Source organism: Nomascus leucogenys, chromosome 16 (assembly GCF_006542625.1).
Source record: "Nomascus leucogenys isolate Asia chromosome 16, Asia_NLE_v1, whole genome shotgun sequence".
Lineage (NCBI taxonomy): Eukaryota > Metazoa > Chordata > Mammalia > Primates > Hylobatidae > Nomascus > Nomascus leucogenys.
The window spans coordinates 52,353,783-52,379,885 of NC_044396.1; the positions used below are offsets into that span (position 1 = coordinate 52,353,783).

General features: G+C 42.7%; 2 protein-coding genes across 4 annotated transcripts in view; one reads left to right on the forward strand and one right to left on the reverse strand.

The window, feature by feature from the left end:
- The window catches only part of SPAG1 (sperm associated antigen 1), an 83,754-nt gene that overhangs the window by 48,139 nt on the left and 9,512 nt on the right, over positions 1 to 26,103 (forward strand). The window contains exons 11-15 of the mRNA XM_030794906.1: positions 6,874 to 7,257; positions 7,648 to 7,747; positions 14,077 to 14,229; positions 18,957 to 19,123; positions 24,890 to 25,022. Of these exons, the coding sequence (XP_030650766.1) occupies positions 6,874 to 7,257; positions 7,648 to 7,747; positions 14,077 to 14,229; positions 18,957 to 19,123; positions 24,890 to 25,022 (937 nt within the window). The remainder of the gene's footprint in view (positions 1 to 6,873; positions 7,258 to 7,647; positions 7,748 to 14,076; positions 14,230 to 18,956; positions 19,124 to 24,889; positions 25,023 to 26,103) is intronic.
- RNF19A (ring finger protein 19A, RBR E3 ubiquitin protein ligase) overlaps positions 10,951 to 26,103 on the reverse strand; it is a 92,732-nt gene continuing 77,579 nt past the window's right edge. The window contains exons 11-13 of one of the 3 annotated variants that reach the window (XM_030794903.1): positions 15,650 to 15,745; positions 11,180 to 11,332; positions 10,951 to 11,070 (exon numbers count right to left, since the gene is read on the reverse strand). In XM_030794903.1, coding sequence (XP_030650763.1) covers positions 11,057 to 11,070; positions 11,180 to 11,332; positions 15,650 to 15,745 — 263 coding nt within the window. In that variant the 3' untranslated portion in view covers positions 10,951 to 11,056. Of the gene's footprint in view, positions 11,333 to 14,794; positions 15,746 to 23,591; positions 23,748 to 26,103 lie in introns of those variants that run through there. The other 2 variants (XM_030794902.1, XM_030794904.1) reach the window with 2 other exon arrangements.

Sequence of the window (26,103 nt, forward strand, 5' to 3'; positions counted from 1 at the left end):
TTGACTTGGCAAATGCCTTTTTCTCCATTCCTGTCTATAAGGCCCACCAGAAGCAATCTGTCTTCAGCTGGCAAGGTTACCAATATACCTTTACTGCCCTACCTCAGGAGTATATCAACTCTCTGGCTTTGTGTCATAATCTTATTCGGAGAGAGCTTGATTGCTTTTTGCTTCGGCAAGATATCACACTGGTCCATTATATTGATGACATTATGCTGATTGGATCTAGTGAGCAAGAAGTAGCAAACACACTGGACTTACTGGTGAGACATTTGCATGCAAGAGGATGGGAAATAAATCTGACCAAAATTCAGGGACCTTCTACCTCAGTGAAATTTCCTGGGGTCCAGTGGTATGGGGCCTGTCGAGATCTTCCTTCTGAGGTGAAGGAAGATCTTCCTTCTGAGGTGAAGGAAGATCTTCCTTCTGAGGTGAAGGAAGATCTTCCTTCTGAGGTGAAGGAAGATCTTCCTTCTGAGGTGAAGGAAGATCTTCCTTCTGAGGTGAAGGAAGATCTTCCTTCTGAGGTGAAGGAAGATCTTCCTTCTGAGGTGAAGGGGCCTTTGGCCCCTCCTACAACCAAGAAAGAGACACAATGCCTGGTGTCACAAGGCCTATTTGGATTTTGGAGGCAACACATTCTTCATCTGGGTGTGTTACTCCAGCCCATTTATTGAGTGACCTGAAAGGCGGCCGATTTTGAGCAGGGTCCAGAACAGGAGAAGGCTCTGCCACAGGTCCAAGCTGCTGTGCAAGCTGCTCTGCCACTTGGGCCATATGACCCAGCAGATCCAATGGTGCTTGAGGTGTCAGTGTCAGATAGGGATGCCGTTTGGAGCCTTTGGCAGGCCCCCATAGATGAATCACAGTGGAGGCCTCTAGGATTTTGGAGCAAGGCCCTGCCATCTTCTGCAGATAACTACTTTCCTCTTGAGACAGCTCTTGGCCTGTTACTGGGCTTTGGTGGAAACTGAACATTTGACTATGGGTCAAGTCACCATGTGACCTGAACTGCCTATCATGAACTGAGTGCTTTCTGACCCATCTAGCCATAAGGTGGGTTGTGCACAGCAACCTTCCATCATCAAATGGAGGTGGTCTATATGTGATCAGGCTCAAGCAGGTTCTGAAGGCACAAATAAGTTACATGAGGAAGTGGCTCAAATGCCCATGGTCTCCACTCCTGCCACCCTGCCTTCTCTCCCCCAGCCTGCACCGATGGCCTCCTGGGGAGTTTCCTGTGATCAGTTGACAGAGGAAGAGAAGACTAGGGCCTGGTTCACAGATGGTTCTACACAATATGCAGGTACCACCCAAAAGTGGACAGCTGCAGCAATATAGCCCCTTTCCAGGACATCCCTGAAGGACAGCAGTGAAGGGAAATCTTCCCAGTGGGCAGAACTTCAAGCAGTGCACCTGGTGGTACACTTTGCATGGAAGGAGAAATGGCCAGATGTGTGATTATACACTGATTCATGGGTTGTAGCCAATGGTTTGGCTGGATGGTCAGGGACTTGGAAGAAGCACCCAATGCTTCTGCCAGGACCACCATCCATGGACTCATGGAATGCCTTATCTGCCATCATGTTATTCTACACGGCATTACCTCTGACCAAGGCACTCACTTTATGGCTGAAGAAGTGTGGCAGTGGGCTCGTGCTCATGGAATTCACTGGTCTTACCATGTTCTCCATCATCCTGAAGCAGCTGAATTGATAGAATGGTGGAATGGCCTTTTGAAGTCACAATTACAACATCAACTAAATGACAATACTTTGCAGGGCTGGGGCAAAGTTCTCCGGAAGGCCGCGTATGCTCTGAATCAGTGTCCAATATATGGTACTCTTCCTCCCATAGCCAGGATTCATGGGTCCAGGAATCAAGGGGTGGAAGTGGAAGTGGTACCACTCACCATCACCCCTAGCAATCCACTAGCAAAATTTTTGCTTCCTGTTCTTGTGACATTACGTTCTGCTGGCCTAGAGGTCTTAGTTCTACAGGGAGGAATGCTGCCACAAGGAGACACAACAATGATCCTGTTAAACTGGAAGTTAAGATTGTCACCTGGACACTTTGTGCTCCTCCTACCTTTAAGTCAACCGGCTAAGGATGGAGTCACAGTGTTGGCTGGGGTGATTGACCCAGACTCTCAAGACAAAATCAGTCTACTCCACAATGGAGGTAAGGAAGAATATGCATGGAATGCAGCAGATCCATGAGGGCATCTCTTAGTATTATTACTACGCCCTCTGATTAAGGTCAATGGGAAACTAAAATAGCCCAATCCAGCCAGGACTACAAATGGCCCAGACCCTTCAGGAATGAAAGTTTGGATCACTCCATCAGGAAAAAAAATCACGACCTGCCGAGGTGCTTGCTGAAGGCAAAGGGAATACAGAATGGGTAGTAGAAGAAGGTAGTCATCAATACCAGCTATGACCATGTGACCAGCTGCGGAAACAGGGATTGTAATCATCATGAGTATTTTCTCCTTTTGTTAAAAACATGTTTGTGCATATATACGTTTGTACTAAGAAATCTCTTCATTTTATTTCCTTTTTCCTTTATCATGTAACATAAGATTTATTGCCTTCATATCGGCATTTAAGTATTTATATTGTAGTATTTGGGTTGGGGATTGGTGCATTTCTGGTTGTACAAAGGATAGTTGTATTATTTTAGGTGTAATTATGACCTTATTATTGTCTTTATTTGAAGATTATGTATAATCTCAGGAAATGTATATGGGTTCATGTTGACAAGGGCTGGTTGAAATGGTTAATACTGAGTGTCAACTTGATTGGATTGAAGGATACAAAGTATTGATCCTGGGTGTGTCTGTGAGGGTGTTGCCAAAGGAGATTAACATTTGAGTCAGTGGACTGGGGAAGGCAGATCTACCCTTAATCTGGTGGGCACAATCTAATCAGCTGCCAGCGAATATAAAGCAGACAGAAAAACATGAAAAGGAGAGACTGGCCTAGCCTCCCAGCCTACATCTTTCTCCTGTGCTGGGTGCTTCCTGCCCTTGAACATCACACTCCAAGTTCTTCATTGTTGAGACTTGGACTGGCTCTCCTTGCTTCTCAAGCTTGTAGACAGCCTATTGCGGGAACTTGTGATCATGTAAGTTAATACTGAATAAACTCCCCTCTATTAATTCTGTCCCTCTAGAGAGAACCCTGACTAATATATCATTAGAGTGAGACCCTGTCTCAAAAAAAAAAAAAAAAAAAGAAGAAAAGAGAGTCCTTTGATTTTGCTCTATTTTTTAAGGATCTTTTTGGCTATTCTGAACTCCTTACAATATTGTGTGAATTTAAGGATTGTCTTTTCCATTTCTGCAAAAAGTTTTGATAGGATTGTGTTGCATCTGTAGATTGCTTTGAGTAGCATTAACATTTTAACCTTAATAACAATAAGTCTTCCTATCCATGATTACAGGATATATTTCCATTTATTCAAGTCTTTTTAAAAATTTCTTAAAGCAATACTTTTATCTCCTTGGTTAAATTTATTCCTAGGTATTTTATGCTTTTGGATGCTATTATAAATATAATTGTTTCCTTGATTTCCTTTTTGCTATGTTCATTGCTAGTGTATAGAAACACTGATTTTGGCTTGTTGATCTTATATCCTACAACTTAGCTGAATTTGTTTATTGCTCTAGTTTTTTTTGGTGGGGGTGGTGAAGGGGGTGGATTTTTTTTTTAATATAAATAGGATCATATAATTATGAATAGAGATACTTTTACTTTCTTTCCAATTTGGATGCCTTTTATTTCATTTTAGTGCCTCATTGATCAGTCTACAACTTTTAGTACAGTGCTGAATAGCCGTGGTGAAAATGGGCATCCTTGTCTTGTTGCTGATGTTTAGGGGAAAGCTTTCATTACTTTTATCTTTGAATATGATGTTGGCCCTGGGTTTTTCATAAATATACTTTATTATGTTGAGGAATTTCACTTCTATTCCTAGTTTTATGAGTTTTTTTTTTTAAATCATGAAAGCATGTTGGATTTTGTCATGCCTTTTCAGCATCAATTGTGGGATCATGTATGCAATTCTTTACTTTTTCTGTTAATGAGGTGTGTTGGCATTGATTGATTTTCTAATGCTGAACTACCTTTGTATTCCTGGGATAAATCCCACTTGGCCATGGTGTATATAATGCATTCAGTATGCTGTTGAATCTGTTTGCTAGTATTTTGTTGAGGATTTTTGGTCTATCAACTACTCACACTACCCTACTTGAGGCTACACTGTTGGCCATTCATTCCTTTGATAGTTGTTATTGTTGACTCCTTTCTTCCCAAACTACTCTTGGTGTTTCTGAGGCAGTATGCACTCCTGTTTTTTTCTCTCATTTCTAGGCATTTCTGTGCCTACACTGTAGATTTTTCCCGTTCATCCTTTAAGTGTTAGTATATCTCAGAGATCCTGTAAGCCTTTGAGTGATCCCATCCACATCCAAACTTTTATTTTTATTTTTTGTAGAGATGGAGTCTTGCTATGTTGCCCAGGCTTGCTTCAAACTAGTGGCCACAAGCAATCCTCCTGCCTCAGCCTGCCAGAGTGCTAGGATTACAGGGGTGAGCCACCTTGCCAGTTCCACACCCAAACTTTTTTTTGTTGTTGTTCAGATGGAGTTTTGCCCTGTCGCCTAGGGTGGAGTGCAATGGTGCAATCTTGGCTCACTGCAACCTCCAACTCCCGGGGTCCAAACGATTCTCCTGCCTCAGCCTCTTGAGTAGCTGGGATTACAGGCACCCGATACCATGCCCAGCTAATTTTTGTATTTTTAGTAAAGACAGCGTTCACCATGTTGGCCAGGGTGGTCTTGAACTCCTGACCTCGTGATCCGCCTGCCTTAGCTTCCTAAAGTGCTGGGATTACAGGCATGAGCCACCGTGCCCGGCCCCAAACTTTTATATATTAGTAACTCCCAAGTCACTGTCTCTGGATAAGGCCACTTCTCTGATCTACATGTGGAGCCACCCCCTGAACAGCTCCATTGCATTGTCCCACGGGTATCCCAACACCTAACAGAACTCACAAGTCTTTCATGTTTGGGCCTCTGTTTACCTGTCCAGAGACTATCAAAGTTGTTCAGAGCCATTTCAATCTTAAGGAAAGAATGCTTTGCATTCAGTTCAAATCTGGGTTATGGCTGGGCACAGTGGCTCATGCCTGCAATCCCAGCACTTTGGGAGGCCAAGGAGAGAGAATTGCTTGAGACCAGGACTTTGAGACCATCCTGGACAACATAGCAAGAACTCATCTGTATAAAAAATTTTAAAAATTAGCCAGGCATGGTGGCTGGCTCTCAGCTGTAGTCCCAGTTACTCTGGAAGCTAAGGGGAGGATTGCCTGCCCCAGAGGTCGAGGCTGCAGTGAGCTATGATGGCACCATTGCACTCCACCCTGGGCAACAGAGCAAGACCCTGTGTCAAAATAAATACATACAAATAATAAAAGTAAAAACAAATCCGAGTTATGCTGGCTTCTAGCTCTGTGTACTAGAGCGCATTCCTTAGCTTCTTGTTTCTCTGTTGCCTCTTTGTAAAGTGGGAATGATAATACTTGGCATTAGGATTAATGTGACCCATATTAAGTTCTAAATGAACTGCAGCTCCTTAGTGATAGTATTGGTCAGACCTGAGGGAATACTGTGCAAAGGGGTGGAAAGTAATACCAAGCTGACCATTGTTTCTGCTGACCCTGACTTTTGTGCTTTCACCCAGTTTCTGGTGGAGAACCTGACTGACAGAAACCAGATTAAAACTGGAGCCTTACTCTAATAACCCTACTGGGTTTAATCTGCAGATTTATCTTTATAGCAAAATCTTTTTATTGTTTTAATAATTAAGATCCCTTTGGCTGGTGATCCAAATCGGATGTTATTCTGCTTATAGAAAACAGTATTTATTAATGTGTTTTTATACTTGATGCTTGTCTTAAGGTGATCATCCACTGATTTTCACTTAAATAATTGTGCTTTTCTATTCCCTCTGTCTCTGTGCTTAAAATCTTGGCTTTACCATTCATGAAAGAGAATGGAAAATATATCCATTAAGAATCAGATAACAATTCGTTAAAAGAGAAAGCTTGGAAATCTCTATATTTAAGTACTTTTTAACAGTGCTTTGAAATGATTAATTGCTTTGTTTTAAATATTGATAAGGCACCATAAATTAAATATTTATAAATCCTTTTCGTATTTAAAAATAGATGCAACAATTATTAAAGCTATTAATACCTGAACTCCTAATCAAAATCAAAGAAATTTTTAGTTTGAATAAGGCAATGGGATGGAAAATTTGCTGTGTTTTTAAGGCTTCCTTTAAGCTTAAAAACTAGGTGCCTAATTTGTGACTTTTTTGCTAAATTCACTTTTAAAATGACTTAAAAATCACTTACGCTTTATTTTTCTTTCAAATCTTTTTCTCCTAATCTTTTAAAATAAGGAAAGGTGCCTCCGTGTTGGGTACTATAATTGTATTCAAGTTTTTGCAACTCCATTCAAAAAAGTACGTATTTTGTAAGCTCTACCTGGACAGGTGTGCTTGATGAAGGGGATGGCTCTGAGATGCCGGTTTTCAGCCACAGGCCCTTCAGCGCTTGAACAGTTACAGACAGGGTAGGTTTCTGGCCAAAGCCCGGGAGCCGAGTCCTCAGGAAGCCGCAGGGGCCCCTAGGGCGCGGACTGGGCCGATTGGCCCTAGAGGTCTGGCAGCACCGGCTCCGCCCGCAGGGGCGGTGCCCGACCCGGCTTCCCCGGAGCCCGCCCTCCGCGCCGGGCGCCCCCGCGGCCTCCGCGGCAACTGCTCCCGGTGATGCAAACCCTCACTTCCCGCATCCACTTCCTCACAGAGCCTGCGGAGCCGGCGGGAGCTGCGCGCGCCGCCCAGCCGTGCGTCATGGGCAACATCCAGAAGAAGCTGACTGGCAAAGCCGAGGGCGGCAAGCGGCCCGCAAGGGGCGCGCCGCGGCGGGGCCAGACCCCGGAGGCCGGCGCGGACAAGCGGAGCCCGCGGCGGGCCTCTGCGGCGGCGGCGGCGGCGGCGGCGGCGGGCGGCGGCGCCACCGGGCATCCGGGCGGCGGGCAGGGCGCGGAGAACTCCGTCGCGCCCCAACCCGCCGCCCCGGTCAGCCCCGCCGGCCTGAAGAGCCAGGGCAACGAGCAGTTCCGAAGCGGGCAGTTCGCTGAGGCGGCCGGCAAGTACTCGGCGGCAATCGCGCTCCTGGAGCCGGCAGGTAGGTGCGCCGCGCCCCGCCGCTTCCCGGGCCCCTCGCGCTGCGGTTCACCTGACCCCGGGGGGCCCCGTGGGAGAGGCGCTGCCGCCTCCTGAATGACAGGCGCCGGCATCGCTGCATTCTTCCCAGGTGACTAAGAGCGCCGTGCCACCTGACCTCAGTGAGCAGCACCTTGGAATGCGGGCATGTTCCCGGCCAGGCATGTTTGCCTCTGTCCCTGCCGGGCTTTCCCTTGGTGGCTATTGCGGGTAGCAGTTCCGCGGAGTTCTGCATGATCAGTCTGCAGGACTGCAGTGCCACCCCACCGGAGACCTCGGCCGTCTTGTAATTCTGGTGAACTGTGATCTTGCTAATGGATTTTAACTGTATTTAATTAAATGTGATTTTTAGGAAGTGAAATTGCAGATGATCTAAGTATCTTATATTCAAATAGAGCAGCATGTTACCTAAAAGAAGGAAACTGCAGTGGCTGCATTCAAGATTGTAACAGGTAAACTGCATGTTTTCAGGTTTGTCAAGAGATTGTTATAATTTCATTGTGGTGAATGCAATATCCAAGATCCTAAATTTTCTGCCTAAAGATCTAATTTTTTAAGAGCTTTATGGTATGTTAATTGATTGATGCATAAAAATCATAAATTATCTCACCTATATGAAGAGAGTTATAGAAGATTGTGCAAAGTTTTTTCATTTCCACTGCTACCGCCCTAATTCGTGCTCTTTTCATATCGCTCCTAAACTACTGGAGAAGCCTGATAACTAATTCCAATCCACTGCGGCATCAGAATAACTTTCCTGAAACATTATTTTGTTCAGATTGTTTCCAACAGGCTTTTAATGGCTCAGTATTGGCTTCGAAATAACTGTAAACTTCTCTGTCACCACACTGCCTCCAAGCAAGTTTCTCCTTCCATTTGGTCTACTGGACCACTTGCTTACTGTCGCCCACCCTGTTCTCTGAGCCCTTGCCCATGTTGCCCCTAATGGTGGTAATGCCCTTTGCACATCTTAGCTTCTGAAGTTCTTGCTCAGCTACCCCTTCTCTCCACCTTCTTGGGTGCCCCATACTTCCTGGTCATCTGCAGGCCTGTAACACCTACACTGACACTCGGTCACACCTCTAAGTCCTGTTATCCACTGAAGGGGGTTTAAACACATCGAGGTTAGGAACCAGTAGTTTTTTAATAGACAAATAATCACTGTACATATTTATGGGGTACCGAGTGATGCTTCGATATATATATGATGTGGCCAGGCGCAGTGGCTCACGCCTGTAATCCCAGGATTTTGGGAGGCCGAGGTGGGCGGATTGCTTGAGGTCAGTTTGAGACCGTCCTGGCCAACATGATGAAAGCTGGTCTCTACTAAAAATACAAAAATTAGCTGGGCGTGGTGGCGCACCCTTGTCGTCCCAGCTACTCGGGAGGCTGAAGCAGGAGAACTGCTTGAACCTGGGAGGCAGATGTTGCAGTGAGCAGAGATCCCACCACTGCAGTCCAGCCTGGGCAACAGACAAGAGACTCTGTAAACTTTACTCATATGTATATATCATATATATATATATGAAACTATGTATCATTGTTAACTATAGTCATCCTACAGTGCTATAGAATACTAGAACATGTGCCTCCTATCTAGCTGTAATTTTGTATCCTTTAACAAATCTCTGCCTGTCCCCCACTTCCCCCTACCCTTTCCAGCCTCTGGTATCCTCTGAGGAACCTTGTCTTATACAGCTTCGTACCCCTTGAAGCATAATAGTCACCGTGGTACTCAATAAGTTACCTGCCTGGATGGTAAATATCTACATAAATAAAACATTGTTTTCCACCATTAAGTAATAAGAAGCCCTTTGGCAAGAAGCTTCTATTAGTACATCTAAAAAAGAAGAAGTCATGTCCTAGTTTGACTAACACAGCTCTGGCTTACTCCTGTTGTCTCATATAACACTCTCAGAAACTCTAGTTTGAACAGTAAATTATGTGGACACTGTTGATAAGGTGAGTAATTTATTATTGTTTTCATTGGCTGTATCAGTTTATTTTGTTTTTTTTTGTTTGTTTTTTTTTGAGACAGAGTCTTGCTCTGTCGCCCAGGCTGGAGTGCAGTGGTGCCATCTCTGCTCACTGCAAGCTCCGCCTCCCGGGTTCACGCCATTCTCCTGGCTCAGCCTTGAGAGTAGCTGGGACTACAGGCACCTGCCACTACGCCCGGCTAATTTTTTGTATTTTTAGTAGAGATGGGGTTTCATAGTGTTAGCCAGAATGGCCTCAATCTCCTGACCTCGTGATCCACCCCCCTCAGCCTCCCAAAGTGCTGGGATTACAGGCGTGAGCCACCGTGCCCGGCCCAGTTTATTGATATGGGTAAAGCTTGCTAGTATCTGTGCCTAAGTTTAAAAAGAAGGCCTTGAGGCACTTGAATTTTTTTTGCCAGTTTTACATATTTAAATTTGAAGTGAATAATACTTATATTCTCTTTGGCCTGACATCAGACCGCATCCTCAGTTGTGCTGGCTCACACTCGCTAATCATTACATTTTTCAGGATTTTGTGAGCTGGTTGATGTCAGGTTAATATTTTGAAATCTGCCATGGTGGGATACCATTTAATACCATGAAATGAGCAAATGCCACAAATCTGGGCTTTCCACCCCTCCTTTTTTTCTTTACCCAGAGAGCCAGTTGTTAAGGGCTTTTACCAGTGCTCTTAACTAACAGACCAGACCATGTGAATTTGTTGGATACCAAGCCCGTGATTTGCAGCAAACATCCTTTCAGCTCAAGTGTCTGTTTCTAATACATTACCCTTCAGACTTGTTTTAGGCCTTTCCACAGTGAGGGAGGTCAGGACACTTTAGTTAAAACTTGAGACCCCTAACATTAGAACTGCTGCAAAAGAGTGGATTTGTGTTGTCCTTACCTGAGATCCTCTAAGGCGATTAACACTTACTGGCTAAAATTGGCTGTGTTTCAGTGTAGACATAGGAGGAAGTCAAGTATGGGACTCCAGCCATGGTGTCCAGGGAGGCTAAAGTGGGGGCTTGTCCTAGGGGAGGGCAGGAGATGGCTCACCCCAGAGGGAAGTGGGTGTTGGTTTAGGTAGGTTGTGCTAACCTAAGAGCTGTTTTCTAGGCAAGGAACCTGGCCTTGCTGGTTGGTGCTGACCTCCACAGAGACCGACCTACTCAGATGGTTTCTTTGATAGCTGGCCTACCAGTCCTGGTGTAAGAGAAACGGAGATGAGGCCCAGCAGGGGGTGATTTTACACTAAAGCAGTGATTCTCAATCTTTTTTTAATGCCAGAGAAGCCACTCTGTGCTTTTGTGAACGTCTTTTCAGCTCAAGTGACTATATTCAAACAGATTGCATACATGTTAAAGGGAGTTTTTGTGTTGTTTTGTTTTGTTTTGTTTTTGTTTTAGTTTTTCAGTTAATTATCTTTGCTCTTTGGAGAGTTCCACGAGTTCTTTTTTTTTTGTTTTTGAGACTGAGTCTTGCTCTGTTCCCCAGGCTGGAGTACAGTGGCACAATCTCGGCTCATTGCAACCTCCGCCTCCCAGGTTCAACTGATTCTCCTGCCTCAGCCTCCTGAGTAGCTGGTATTACAGGCACTCACCACCACGCCTGGCTAATTTTTCATATTTTTTGTAGAGAAGGGGTTTCACCATGCTGCAGGCCAGGCTGGTCTTGAATTCCTGACTTCAAATGATCCACCTGGCTTGGCCTCCCAAAGTGCTGGGATTACAGGGATGAGCGACTGTGTCTGGCCCAAAAGTTCTTATTACCAGATCAATGGTATCAGGAGTCAAACACTGAGAAGGAAAAACAGGCAAAATTTAAAATAAGAGGTGAAAATTTTACCTATGAATAATTTTTAGGTGTATTTTGGGAAAAACCACCATTTGATTTTAAATGTCTTACCTCTGAGGAGCATTGGTTGTTTTCCAGGGGTGTGTTTGGAGAGTGGCCATTCTGAGTGCGGGGTGGGGGTTGGGGGAAGTTGAAGATCTTGAAGGTCTCTAAGCCTGGCCTTTACCCCTCTCATCACAGCATCTCCATGACTGTCTTTTAGACCTCCAGGTGAAACATGAAAAGGGATTATAATGCTTAAGTTTGAAAGCCATCATTTTACAACTTTTAAAATACCCATAATTGTTTATAAGCTAAAATACTTCACTTTTCTCATCTATCAGAACCTTTTTGATTTATCTAAACCACACCAAAAATCTTTTGGTGACTTTCCATTGAGGACATTTCAACAGACTAAATACAAATGAATGTTGCCTAGTAATTCTCTCCTTTTTCTTTTTTTCTTTTCTTTTCTTCTTTTTTTTTCTTTTGAGACAGAGTCTCACTCTATCACCCAGGTTGGAGTGCAATGGCACGATCTTGGCTCACTGCAGACTCTGCCTCCTGGGTTCAAGCGATTCTTGTACCTCAGCCTCCCAAGTAGCTGGGTGAGGTGTGCACCACCTCACCCAGCTAATTTTTGTATTTTTTTTTTTAGTAGAAACAGGGTTTTGCCATGTTGGCCAGGCTAGTCTTGAACTCCTGGCCTCAAGTGTTCTGCCAGCCTTGGCCTCCCAAAGTTCTGGGATTACATACAGGCTTGAGCCACCGTGCCTGGCCAGTTCTCTGCTTTTTCTTATCTTTGCTACTCTCACAGTCTTGAAATTGGAAGATTCTTTAGGGTCTTAACTGTGTTATCTTGAATAGATAGCCTCTTTTGTAAGCTCTGCTTCAAAAGTTCTCTGTGCTTATTTTTATGCATGGGTGGTTTTTCTCCTTAATGGAATTTCCATTCATAAGTTCATATTCATTTTCAGGATTGTGGTTAAAGAAAAAAATCTTGCATTTACTGGGCAGAAAGTGCTAAAAATTAAGTATAGCATCTCATCAATTTTAGATCCCAAGCTTGGCTTAAGGCCATCTTGAATAGATAAATGGCACCTTGGTCATTGGAAGTCTTCTGTGAAGTGAAGGTAGTCACATGGTTGTGACTCTGCTCATAGAGTTAATATTACCTAAACATGAAACTAAGCTAAATTTAAGGCAGTGGTACAGGTGACAGATCCTGATGCCCACAGATCTATTGTCTAGTGTTGAAATATGTTTACTTGATTTTAATTTTATATTTTAAATAACATTTACTGTTTTAAAAAACCACTTACCTATTATAGAAAACTTAAGAAAAAAGTAGCACAGCACAAAGATGATCATTAAAATCACTCACAATCCTAACACCTAGGCAGAGTGAAATTGGTTATTTTTTCAGAGAAGTGAAGCAGATAAGGTTTAACAGCATTTCTAGAATAACTTCTATGATATGCCAGAAGGGCTCCCACAAGTGCAGCTGAGTATCTGTATGGTGTGGTCTGAGTGGCAGATGACTCATTTGCAGTGTTTGTGTGTGTACTGCGGTAGGCAGAGTGTCGGCTCTTGAGGGCTCACAGAGAAGTTTGCCGAGTGCCTCTCATGACCCAGGTGATCTAGGACTGGGGATATAGTGGTGCTCAGGACAGGCAGTGCCCTTGCCTTCATGAAGCTCACGTTAGAAAGAACTGACCTGTGGGCACATCACTCCTCATGTTTCTGTTTCATCACCCACATAATGAACATACTAGTATTTACCTGACAGGTTTGTTGTGAGATTAGATGGGGAAGTCTACAGTGACTAGCACATAGCAGATACTCTGTCAATGTTTCCTCATTGCTGAATCATTGTAGACAGGAATAGACAGCAGATTTCTAAGACTACTGGAAAAAAAGCAAGTTAAAGAAAGCAGCCCTTGTTCATGCTTTGCTGAAAAGTTAAATACTTGATATATTAACTGCTTATACCATGAGTTGAAAGAATAAATCCACAATCTTCAATGTGGACAGTCTGGTGCAGATGCTAGTTAGTAGGTTATATAGAAAGGAGGCTCGTCATAGGATCTCTGCATGGAGGACTTCTTTGCAGCTTCTGTTGATTTTGTTAAAACCAAGAGTACTATAGTTTTCATTCATAAATACAGATTTTTGATTCTTTAACCAAAGACTCTGTGCTGCCTTTTGACTTAACATATTTTCAGTTTACCATGGGATTATTGGGACATAACCATATTGTAAATCGAGGATTACATGTACAGTTTTTTTATTGTTTTACTTCAGAATATAATGAAGTATGTTAAATGCTGAAGTAGCTTTAAACACTTCAAACAAAACCAAAAAACACAACCATGAGATCCATCTTTAGTGATATTGGAAATACTTCATAGACTAAAACGTGCAAGATGAAAATTCGTAACTTAGGAGAAATCATTGTAGGTTTAGTTCCTTGATTCCCCTTTGGTCTGTTTTTGAAGCCCTTTTGCAGCAAGTGAATCATAATAAACTAGTAAGTTTTAGAGTGCCGATTTTCAAAATGTGATGCAACTTTTATGGTTCTGTAATTTATTATTAAATACATAGGTGCAAATGAGAATTTTCTTTTTAATCTGTCAACGACAAGAATCTGTTGAAACCCTACTGTGTGCCTTGTGCCATGCTGCTCTGTTAGGGGACTGGGAAGGCCAGGGCATGCTGCCAGGGAGCTCCTGGCTCAGTGGGAAAGAGTAAATGCAGAGTGCTTTGCTACTGGTTTAAAAGAAAGGAACACAAATATGATTGCTTTCTTACTCTGGGTTTGCCTTTCTGGCATGTTGCCTGGTTCCCAAGACGAAGTCTCGGATGTGTACATATTTTGAGAGTTCGGTACTGCAGTATCTATTCAGTGAAATATAAACGAAAGAGCATTTTTCAAAACAAATGGTATGTAATATTTTTGTCTTCTTTAGGGCTCTGGAACTTCATCCATTCTCAATGAAACCTCTTTTGAGGCGGGCGATGGCCTATGAAACTCTAGAGCAATATGGGAAAGCTTATGTGGATTATAAAACAGTGTTGCAGATAGACTGTGGACTCCAGCTAGCAAATGACAGTGTTAACAGGTAATTAATCTGAGGCAGCTACCTAAAATCTAGTTGTTTTATACTGTTTTTCCCTTCCCCTCCTTCAAGAACATGTCAAAGTATAGATGTGTTTTCAGTTACTTTTATCACCTGAATGATTGCCTTCTTTTATTCCATTACATCAAATGGTTCTCTCCCTTAACTTAATTTCTGACTCTCCCTTAATACATTCTGACTTGTCCTCTAATGCCTTTGTATTTGTTTTCTGATCCATTTATTACTGTTCAATCAATATTTTTTTTTTGGTCTTAGTAACACAGGATATAACTCATATGTGCTGCTTAAATATATGTGGTGATAAGAGGGTATTTCCATTGATATCATAAAATCAGTACTAGTAGCTGGGTGCAGTGGCTGATGCTTGTAATCCTAGCACTTTGGGAGGCCAAGGCGGGTGGATCACTTGAGGTCAGGAGTTCGAGACCAGCCTGGCCAACATGGCAAAACCCCATCTCAACTAAAAATACAAAAATTAGCCAGATGTGGTGGCGGGTGCCTGTAATCCCAGCTACTCAGGAGGCTGAGGCAGGAGAATTGCTTGAACCCAGGCTGCGGAGATTGCAGTGAGCTCAGATCATACCACTGCACTCCAGCCTGGAGAACAGAGCAAGATTCCATCTCAAAAAAAAAAAAATTAAAAATAAATAAATCAGTACTAGCTATAGAATAAGATCCAAAAATGTGGTGAAAACTGCTGTGTTGAATCCTATCCTCCCACAGGATTTGCAGGTGTTCATTGGCACCATATCTGTCAGTGGAAACATATCTCTTGTTTCTCCTGAGGAGAACGGATGTCTTCATGAGCCTGCCAGATATTTCTGTTATACGCCCTTATAAATAGACACTTGTCTAGGATGAATAGTAATTTATAATGGCGAAATAGCAAAGAATTTGGATCTAATTTATGTTATGACCTATTTACCCCCAGCGTGAGAATGGGAAGGTAAAAACTTCCAGACTTCATCAATTGCTTTCTGGTGAAATTTGAAAATTACTAGTTGGATAACATTTCTAGTTATGTATGATATTTTCTGATCCCATTTGCTTAAAGTGTAACTTCTGAAATATTTATATGTTACACTGTACCCTGTGCTGGACTAGTGGACCAGGCCTTGCTCCCCTCAAAAAAGAAAAAAAGGGGAAAAAAATGCCATGGTCTCCGTCTTTAAACATACTAGAATATAGTTGGGTAGAAACAGCGTACAGCAGTTTATCCCCAGGCTAGGGGAAGGGGATCACAGAGAGGCCAGGCCACCTGTGTCTGTATGGGCTGAACTTGTTGCAGAGAGAGCACTTGAGGGGGGCTTTGAAGGACGCTGAGAGAACGTGAAGAGACCTTAAACAAAATTGTCGAAAATGAGAATGGTAATTCAAGGTAAGTTTTAAAATCAGACCTTACCTTCCCATGTGGTCCCAGCCCTGCTGGAAAGATACATAGGCAGAGCTGACAACCGTTCTCTTGGTGTCACAGGGAACCTGTCTGATCCCAGCCTGCCTAGAAGAAAGGGACATACATCCATTATCTGTGATGGGGTGAGATGAGACTGAACCTCTGGCACCCACAGCCTCCTTGACCTTGAGCTTCCTTGGCCTTGACCAGGCAGTCTCACCTGGCGCTGCACAGCCACCCCACGGCGCGCCATCTGCTGCCTCCTTTTATGTGCCTGCAGGCCCTTTCTCCTTTTTGTCTTTGAATTACTTCTCATCTAGCAGGAGAGGACTTGCCTCCTCTAGGAAACTACTTTCCCTGATCCACTGTCTCCCTACCCCATAGGTGCGCCTTAGGTTCCCTTTCTCAGCCCCCGTAACACTGGGCCCTCTTTTACTACCCAGCTTCTATATTGTTTTCATGTTTGCTGTCTCTCTGTGTAAAATTCTTTTCCTGTGGCTCTAGCCGGTGTTCCCTGAGGTCAGAAATTGTGTTTTTTCATCTTTGTCGCTGCACTGCCTCCTGTGTCTGCCTCCAGTAGACGTCCTCAATAAAAATGAATGCATTTTCAAACAGAGAACGCACGGTTCACTCCTGTGCTTTGGGGCATTGCTTGTTGCTTTTAATTCGCCCCATCCTTGGCTTGGTAGTTTTCAAGGTAGAGCTGGAGAAAGTAAGATCTTCTCACAGTGTTAGAGGTTATCGTGAAACGGCAAGTGGGGAGACACCGGAAGTGTCAGGCAGAGAGGAGGGCCTGATGAAAAGGTATTTTAGGAAGTCTAATTAATAGTAGGCTGAATGGTTGAAGGGAGAAATGGGTCTGAGAGACCATGATTACTGGCATTTCTGACCTTTTTGCATTATAGTTTTTCTAAAAAATTGAGGTAGAATTCATGTACATAAAATTAACTAAGATGTACAATGCAGTGGCATTTTGTATACTCACCATCTTGGGCAGTCATCACTTCTTCCTAGTTCCAAAACATTTCCACTACCCCAAAAGGAAGCCCTGTACCCAGTAAGCAGCCACTCCCCATTTTCCTTTCCCCCTAGCCCCTGGCAGCCACAATCTGTGTTCTGTCTCTATGGGTTTATCTGTTCTGATGTTTCATCTAAATGGAATCATATATGGCCTTTTGTGTCGGGCTTCTTTCACTTAGCATAATGTCTTCAGGGTTCATCCACGGCATAGCATGGATCAGTACTTCATTGCTTTTTATGGCTAACATTCCATTATATGCATGTACATATCATATCACATCCTGTTTATCCATTCACCAGTTGATTGGGTCACTTCCACCTTTTGGCTATTGTGAATAGTGCTGCTATGAACATTCATGGACAAATTTTAGTTTGCATACTTGCTTTCAGTTCCTTTTTGTATATGCCTAGGAGTAGAATTGCTGGGTAATTCTGTGTTTAACTTTTTGAAGATTGTATTATATTTTTTATATGTACTCAAGAAGGTTCATTTAAAGTAATTGACTTTCAAGACTCAGTCATTTTTTTAATTGAATGGTTCTTGTTGATATTTTGTTGATGAGGAGGCTTTGGTTTTGCCATGTATATTTTTATATACAATATCTGTTTAAAATTTTTCACTATTTCTTATTTGTGAATCCCACATTTATGCTTGCTTTTCCATCTATTCCAATTCATTATGGAAAATTAAACAGCAGAAGCTTTTTTTTTTTTTAAATTTAAACATCTGTATTTATTTTGTTTCTGTCTTCCATTAACCATATGCCTCTCTTCCTCTCCAGGAATCTTATATGTTAAATTTCCCTGCATATACTTATTTATTCCCTGGCAACACATCATCTCTTTTCAGCTGCTGCTTCCTTCCTCTCTGCTGGTAATATAAGTTTTGCTTGAAAATTCTTTTTTCTGAAACTTCTTTTTCTTCTGCAATTCTGGGTGGTTATATATTAATTTAAATTTTTTTTACATTAAAGCATAAGATTCAATTATTATAACCAAAGATCAGTATGGAAATTTAAGTTTAAGAAACTATAGGGAAATTATGTGCATTACATTTGTCTATATATAAATATAAAAGTTTTTCACACAAAAAGTATGTGCGACTAGATTTAACTAACTTGAATTTATTCTACTAATTGCCAGTAAACCAATTCAGTCTTAGGAAGCAGTTCTTTTTAACCAGATTTGTTCAAAAGATGTAATTTTTAATTTTGTTTTTAAATCTAATTATGACATTCTGTATGTTTAAAATAATGAAAAAGTGATCACTGATGATATTAATCTAAATTTTATGATGGCCATCAGCAAATGCCATTAATAAAAAAGCCCTTGTAGTAGAATCTAGTATCTTGTTTTTTCATCTTTATTCGTATAAAAAGAGAATAAATGGGGCTGGGTGCGGTGGCTCATGCCTGTAATCTCAGCGCTTTGGTAGGCTGAGATCACCTGAGGTCAGGAGTTTGAGACCAGACCGGCCAACATGGCAAAACCCCGTCTCTACTAAAAATACTAAAATTAGCTGGGCATGGTGGCGCGTGCCTGTAATCCCAGCTACTTGCGGGGGCTGAGGTAGGAGAATTGCCTGAACCCGGGAGGCAGAGGTTGCAGTGAACCGAGGTCGCATCACTGCACTCCAGCCTGGGTGACAGAGTGAGACTCCATCTCAAAAACAAAATGAAAAAACAAACAAAAGAATAAACTGATAATTATAGAGATGAAAAAAATACAGAGCAAGAAAGAGTATCTTAACCACATGTAAATGTTTTGAGAAAAAGCATTATTCACATGACGAGTCCTTACCAGTGTTGGCAGCCAGTCTTGTACACCTGTTGTCAACCACAGTAGTTGGTAATGTGGTTATCATAATGTACAGCTTGGGCATAGAAATTCTAAAATACTTCTGATCATTCTCAAGAGTAATACATTATCAATTTAGTAATGATTTTAAATATTACAGGAGACATTTCTTCTAGGCCTCCTAAATTTTAGTTTTATTAATATATTTAACTTTCTCAAAAAATACAATTTTATTATGTATACGTTAAAATTTTTTAACAAATTAAAAATGTCTTAATTTTTTGTTTTGATTAAAAAATAGTCCAAGTTGCATCATTTATGACAACTTGTAAAAATCTTTTTGAAAACAGTCTATATAGACAGAAAATGCTCAGGATTGCATGTTTCTACAAGGAGGTACACATTTGCATAGCACTTGTAAATTTTATTCTTAATCTGACCTTCAGTAATATAAAAAGCAAACTAAATGATCAACAGAGAAAATTCATTTTCTCTTTAGGCTATCAAGAATTTTAATGGAGCTGGATGGACCAAATTGGCGGGAGAAGCTGTCACCTATTCCTGCTGTGCCTGCTTCTGTGCCACTGCAAGCTTGGCATCCGGCAACAGAGATGATCTCAAAACAAGCAGGAGACTCCAGCAGCCATCACCAGCAGGGCGTCACAGGTGTGGGATGCCTGCACTTATTTCTTTTCAAGGTTACCTTGAGTTGTGTGTGTACTTTCACAGTAAAGCAGAGAGAGAAGAGCATTAATTCTAGAATCAGACCTAGGTTTAAGTGAAGTCCCTGTTCTCCCTCTTTTATTTTATTATTATTTTGAGACAGGGTCTTGCTCTGTCGCCCAGGCTGGAGTGCAGTGGTGCGATCTTGGCTCTGCCTTCTGGGTTCAAGCAATTCTCCTGCCTCAGCCTCCTGAGTAGCTGGGATTACAGGCATGTACCACCACACCTGGCTAATTTTAGTGTTTTTTTTTTTTTTCTTTAGTAGAGACAGGGTTTCACCATGTTGGTCAGGCTGGTCTCGAACTCCTGACATCAAATGATGATCTGCCTGCCTTGGCCTCCCAAAGTGCTGGAATTATGTTCTCCCTCTTTAAAACCACATGGTCTTAAGAAGTTGCTACATACCTCCTGTGTCCTACTAGTATACATGTAAAAGGGTTTTTTGTTTTGTTTTGTTTTGTTTTGAGACAGGGGCTTGCTCTGTCACCCAGGGTGGAGTCCAGTGGCGCAATCACTGTTCACTGCAGTCTCGACCTCCCAAGCTCAAGCAATACTCCTGCCTCAGCCTACTGAGTAGCTGGAACCACAGGTGCACACCACCATGCCAGCTAGTTTTTTTTTTTTTTGGTGGAGTCTCACTTTGATGCCCAGGCTAGAGTGCAATGGTGTGACCTCGGCTCACTGCAACCTCCACCTCCCAGGTTCAAGTGATTCTCCTGCCTCAGCCTCCCGAGTAGCTGAGATTACAGGCGCCTGTCACCACGCATGGTTAATTTTTGTATTTTTAGTAGAGAAGGAGTCTCCCTATGTTGCCCAGGCTGGTCTCAAACTCCAGGGCTAAAGTGATTCTCCTGGCTCAGCCTCCCAAAGTGCTGGGATTATAGGCATAAGCCACCATGCGTGGTTTAAGGCAGGGGAATGTATTAATAAATGTCTCACAAGGAGGTTGTCAGAAATAAATGGAGATGTGTATATAAAATACTATATTCTGACTTTGTAAACCTATAGTAACCTCTTAAACATTGTTAACTAAGAAGGCCAGGTGCAGTGGATCACTCCTGTAATCCCAGCACTTTGGGAGGCAAGTGGATCACTTGAGCCCAGGAATTCAAGACTAGCCGGGGCAACATGGCGAAACCCTATCTCTATGAAAAAATACAAGAATTAGCCAGGCGTGGTGGTGCATGCCTATAGTCCCAGCTACTTGGGAGGCTGAGGTGGGAGGATCCCCTGAGCCTAGGAAGGTTGAGGCTGCAGTGAGCTGTGATGGTGTCACTGCACTCCAGCCTGGGTGACAGAATGAGATGCTGCCTCAAAAAAAAAAAAAGTTAAATAACATGTAGCTCTACAGTAGACCCTGTATGTGATGAGGCTAAAGGAATAAGACTGATATGTTTAATAAAGTAAAGCCCCACAACATAAATGTAGTCATGTGCTCATAATGGTATTTCAATCAACAATGGAGCACATATATGACAGTGATCCCATAAGATTATAATACTGTAACTTTACTGTGTTTTTACTGTAAAGGTACTATATTCTTACTGTACCTTTTCTGTGTTTAGATACACAAATACCATTGTGTTACAGTTGCCCACAGTATTCAGTACAGTAACATGCTGTTACAGGTTTGTAGCCTAGGAGCATTAGCTTACACCATACAGCCTGGGTATGTGGTAGGATATACCATCTAGGTTTATGTAACCACACTCTATGATGTTTGCACAACAGCAAAATTGCCCAACGACAAATTTCGCAGAATGTATCCATTGTTGAATGATGCATGACTGTGTAATGCAGGTACTTCCTTCTGTCTTTATTGTAGTTGTTAAAAAATTTGTATTCCCTTAGTGCCTACATTATTACTTTAAGCATAGTAAGTAAGCATTTAATAAATGGGACTTCACCCTTGCCTTCTGCTTTAAAGCCAGCTGAGGCCCCATTTCTCCCCCAAAGCTTAGAAACTCCGTATGTGTCCCCAGGCTGTGCTTCATCTTGCAGATACCCTGAGGTTCCTGACCCATGATGTCCAGATGGCTAGTGTTGGACCCTCATTTTCTTTATTGCCAAGAAAGAGCAGACAGGGAACATCTGCCAAGTAGATGATCTAGCAGTCCTAGGGAAATTATGGAGATCTGTAGTTTTCTAGAGTCCATTATTAATAGGGCCTGACACAAAGCATTTGCTCAGTAAATAAGAGCTACTTCTTATTAACAAAATGCATATATAGCTGTGAGTTAGCAAACCATAGCACAAGTATAATCAGCTGTGTTTGAATTTTTCTGTCCATATTTGTTTACTGATTGATAGTGAGAATGGATACCAAAGGTTTAAAGACACTAGAGGATAAAAGCTTGAGGAAAATTTTTCAGCAAAATCTTCCCTAATATTCTATTTCAGGGTTTATATACCAGGATTGGGAAAGTACCATTTGACCCTATTTTGTCAGATTTTTTTTTTTTTGAGACAGGATCTTGCTCTGTTGCCCAGGCTGGGGTGCAGTGGTGCAATTTTGGCTCACTGCAGCCTCGACCTCCTGGGTTCAGGCAGTCTTCCCACCTCAGCCTCCTGAGTAGCTGGGACTACAGGTGTGTGCCACTGTGTCTGGCTAATTTTGTATTTTTTATAGAGACAGGATCTCATTATGTTGCCCAGGCTGGTCTCGAATTCCTGGGCTCAAGTAATCCTTCTGCCTCAACCTCTGAAAGTGCTGGGCTAACAGGTGTGAGTAGCCTAGGCTGCGTGAGATCTTTTGAAACATGAAACATGGGCAGAAATATTCTGTGATTTGAAATAGAAGATGAAAAGTAAACTAGCATTTTATACAATTTGTGCAGAGGGACAAATAAGATTATTGTTTACATTCTGAGTTTATATTATAAATTTAGGGGGCTGGGCATGGTGGCTCTTGGCAGTAATCCCAGTAGTTTGGGAGGCTGTGGCAGGAGGATCACTTGAGGCCAAGAGTTCAAGACCAGCCTGTGAAACAAAGCAAGACCCCCATCTCTACCAAAAAAAAAAAAATTGGCTGGGTGCGGTGGCTCATGCCTGTAATCCTAGCACTTTTGGAGGCTGAGGTGGGCAGATCGCCAGAGCTCAGGAGTTTGAGACCAGACTAGGAAACATGGCAAAACCCTGCCTCTACTAAAAATACAAAAATTAGCTGGGCATGGTGGCACGCGCCTGTAGTCCCAGCTACTTGGGAGGCTGAGGTGAGAGGATGGCTTGAGTCCAGGAGGCAGAGGTTGCGGTGAGCCAAGATTGCACCACTGCCCTCTAGCCTGGGCGACAGAGCCAGACCCCCACTCAAAAAATAAATAATAAAATAATAAATTTATCTATCAGAAGATTTTAAGATTGCAAAATTTAAAGGTATATTTTAAATTTTAATTTATGGATTTTTATTATATATCAAATTATTCCATAGGATAAACTTATTACCTAGGTTTAAAACTTTAAATTTTAATATTTTGTGTATGTTTGAAAACTTGGTTGTAAGTAACAGAAAATCTGTTGACTTAAAGTGTAAGGGACAGTCTTGGCTTGTGTCACTGAAAGGGCCCAGACAGGCTGTAAATCAGGCTCAACTCATTAAGGCTTAGGCTGTAGCAGGAAACAATAGAACTGTAGCAGTTTTAGGCTTTACATCTGCACATATCAGTGTCCAAAGAGAGAGAGAAACCATTGCTTTTGATGGCATTAAGAATGAGGAAGTAGGCCGGGCGTGGTGGCTCACGCCTGTAATCCCAGCACTTTGGGAGGCCGAGGCAGGAGGATCACGAGGTCAGGAGATGGAGACCATCCTGGCTAACACGGTGAAGCCCCATCTCTACTAAAAATACAAAAATTAGCCGGGCATGGTGGCGGGTGCCTATAGTCCCAGCTACACGGGAGGCTGAGGCAGGAGAATGGTGTGAACCCAGCAGGCGGAGCTTGCAGTGAGCCGAGATCGCGCCACACACCGCACTCCAGCCCAGGTGAAAGAGCGAGACTCCATCTCAGAAAAACAAAACAAAACAAAACAAAACAAAAGAATGAGGAAGTACATTTCCCCAAAGCCCAGGCTTTTTAAACTGTTATTCTGTTCATCTGAATTGGGCCATGTGCCCATCCCTGAGCCAATCTCTTTGATGAGGAAACACCCCATGCACTGATTGGCTTAGATCTGGGGTTTTGATCAGTGAGGTCAGCGTCCCCTGAACACGTGGTCCTGAATAGGAGAGGGGTGATAGCTGAATGAATATTGAGGTCCCGGAAACAGATTCTGAGCAGGGTGTCAGCCATGTTCACTGCAAGATAATAGGGATAGTCTGTAATTCTGGTAATGAGCAGTTCAGACTCTGATTGTAGACAACAGAAAGCCCAACTTGTAATGCCTCAAGTAAGCAAAAAGCTGTTTATGGGCACTTACTATGGACAAGTCCACAGGTGGAGTGGCTGCAGGGATGGCTGGATTCAGGACTCAGAGACTCCAGCTCTCCATCTTGGCCTCTTCCTTGCTCTGATGGCCCCATTCTCACACCATCCCTTTTTATCACAAGATGGAAAAATAGCTCCTCCTTTGAGCCTTAAATCCCACAGGAAAGAAAAAGATTTATTTCACAAGAATCTTTCAAAACATTTTATCAGCCCTTATAGACTCATTCCTGAACAATTGGATTACCATGGCCATAGGACCATGATGTGCTGATTAATAAAATGATTATCCCAAAGGTTAGGGCCGGAGTGAGGTTTGCTTCACTTAACCAAAGGAACAGAGAATGAAAGAGATATGATTTCTGAAGGAAATTTGGGGTGCCGGATAGATGTCCACTTCAGGCTTTAAGAGGAGTGTTCACTATTTACAAAATAGTTGCCAAGCAAAACACTGTGGATATTTGTATCCCATTCATTGACTGGTTCTGTCATATCCAAACTTAACCAGAGGTCTGAAGTGCTCCTGTACCACTGTAAAAGTGCTGTGTGAAGCAGCATAGATGGAGATGACAGAAAACATTGTGAGGGTTGCTAGTTCACATGTGCAGACTTATTGGAGACTCTGCCTCTTGTCATATAGTCACCTGAGCCCTGTTAGCATTGTTTGCTTAATTCTCTCCATCTCTAAGGTGGTTCTGGCCTCTGTTACTGTCTTTAGAATCCTAGTAGAGAAAAGATGGCATGTCAAGATGGATAACATGACAGAATTATTACTTGTGTCTTATTTTATTTTTTTGAGATGGGGTTTCGCTTTTGTTGCCCAGGCTAGAGTGCAATGGCATGATCTTGGCTCACCACAACCTCTGCCTCCCAGGTTCAACCGCTTCTCCTGCCTCAGCCTCACGAGTAGTTGGGATTACAGGCATGCGCCACTACGCCTGGCTAATTTTATATTTTTAGTTAAGATGGGGTTTCCATGTTGGTCAGGTGGTCTTGAACTCCTGACCTCAGGTGATCCGCCCACCTCGGCCTCCCAAAGTGCTGAGATTACAGGCGTGACCACTGCGCCCGGCCCTTGTATCTTATTTCTAATTAGAAAATAATAGTATCATAGTTATATAATTATTTTTACTTATAGCCTATTTGTCATTTTAATTTGTCTACAAAGTTTTGTTCCATTTAGATTTTCACTCTGCATGCTGTGTGGTCAAGTTAATTTGCAATAGAAGATTTACTTAAGATTTTATAGAGGTGCTTGTACAAATACTTCCTCTTTTTTGTTTTGTCCCATAGATGAAAAAACATTTAAAGCCCTTAAGGAAGAAGGAAATCAATGTGTAAATGACAAAAACTATGAAGACGCCCTCAGTAAATACAGCGAATGCTTAAAGATTAACAATAAGGAATGTGCCATATATACAAACAGGCAAGTTCTTTGTAACTTTATATATTTCTTATGTTAATAGTTTTGATTATTAAAGATATTTTGTTATTTTATTAACAAAATTAAGTAATTGCCAAAGTTTTTTGTGATGGTTCTAGGAATTTCTATAGCAAGCTGTCCTAACCAAGTGTTTTTGAAAGAGGTGAGGCTGCGGGAGTTCTACAGAGACTGGAAGCCTGAGGTGTGGGCGGGATGGGAGGTCTGACATAGTTTGCGCCATCAGGTTCCCAAAAGCGACCATGGTTGCTTTGGCTTGTGCAACTCTGATTCAGCATTTCCTGGCTTGCCGGCCTCATTGCAGCTAGCTGGGCCTGGGCATTGTCCAGCATGGGAGGAGCAGGAATCAATGGCCTTTCAAAATAGTGTCTTGGCCGGGCATGGTGGTTCATGCCCATAATCCCAGCACTTTGGGAGGCCGAGGCGGGCAGATCACAAGGTCAGGAGATCGAGACCATCCTGGCTAACATGGTGAAACCCCTCTCTACTAAAAATACACAAAAAAATTAGCTGGGCGTGGTGGCAGGTGCCTGTAGTCCCAGCTACTCCAGAGGCTGAGGCAGGAGAATGGTGTGAACCCAGGAGGCAGAGCTTGCAGTGAGCGAGATAGCGCCACTGCAGTCCAGCCTGGGTGAAAGAGTGAGACTCCGTCTCAAAAAAAAAAAAAAAAAATACCGTCTTATGGAGAATGCCCTTTTCCTTCTGAAGTGCTGCGGGAAGGCACCAGCGTCATTTATAGTGTGCAGCAGGAATGGGCAGATTGTTGCTCAGGTACCGTCTTTGCCACGTGGTAAAAGATACCTATATAGAATATGGTGATACAATATTGGGCAAAAGATGTCACTAAATCCAAAAGATGTCACTAAATCCAAAAGATGTCACTAAATCCAACAGATGCTTTTCTGCCCTTCTGTTCAGCCTCTGTAGGATCGGGCATTATTGGCCACTCAGTTTTCTGTGAAGACTCCTCCTCCTCTTGGCGGCAGAGGAGGCGGCAGGCAGCTCATTGCCTGGTTCTCGTCCTCTCCCTCTCCTTCTGTAGGCTTTTCTTTCCCTAGAATTCTCA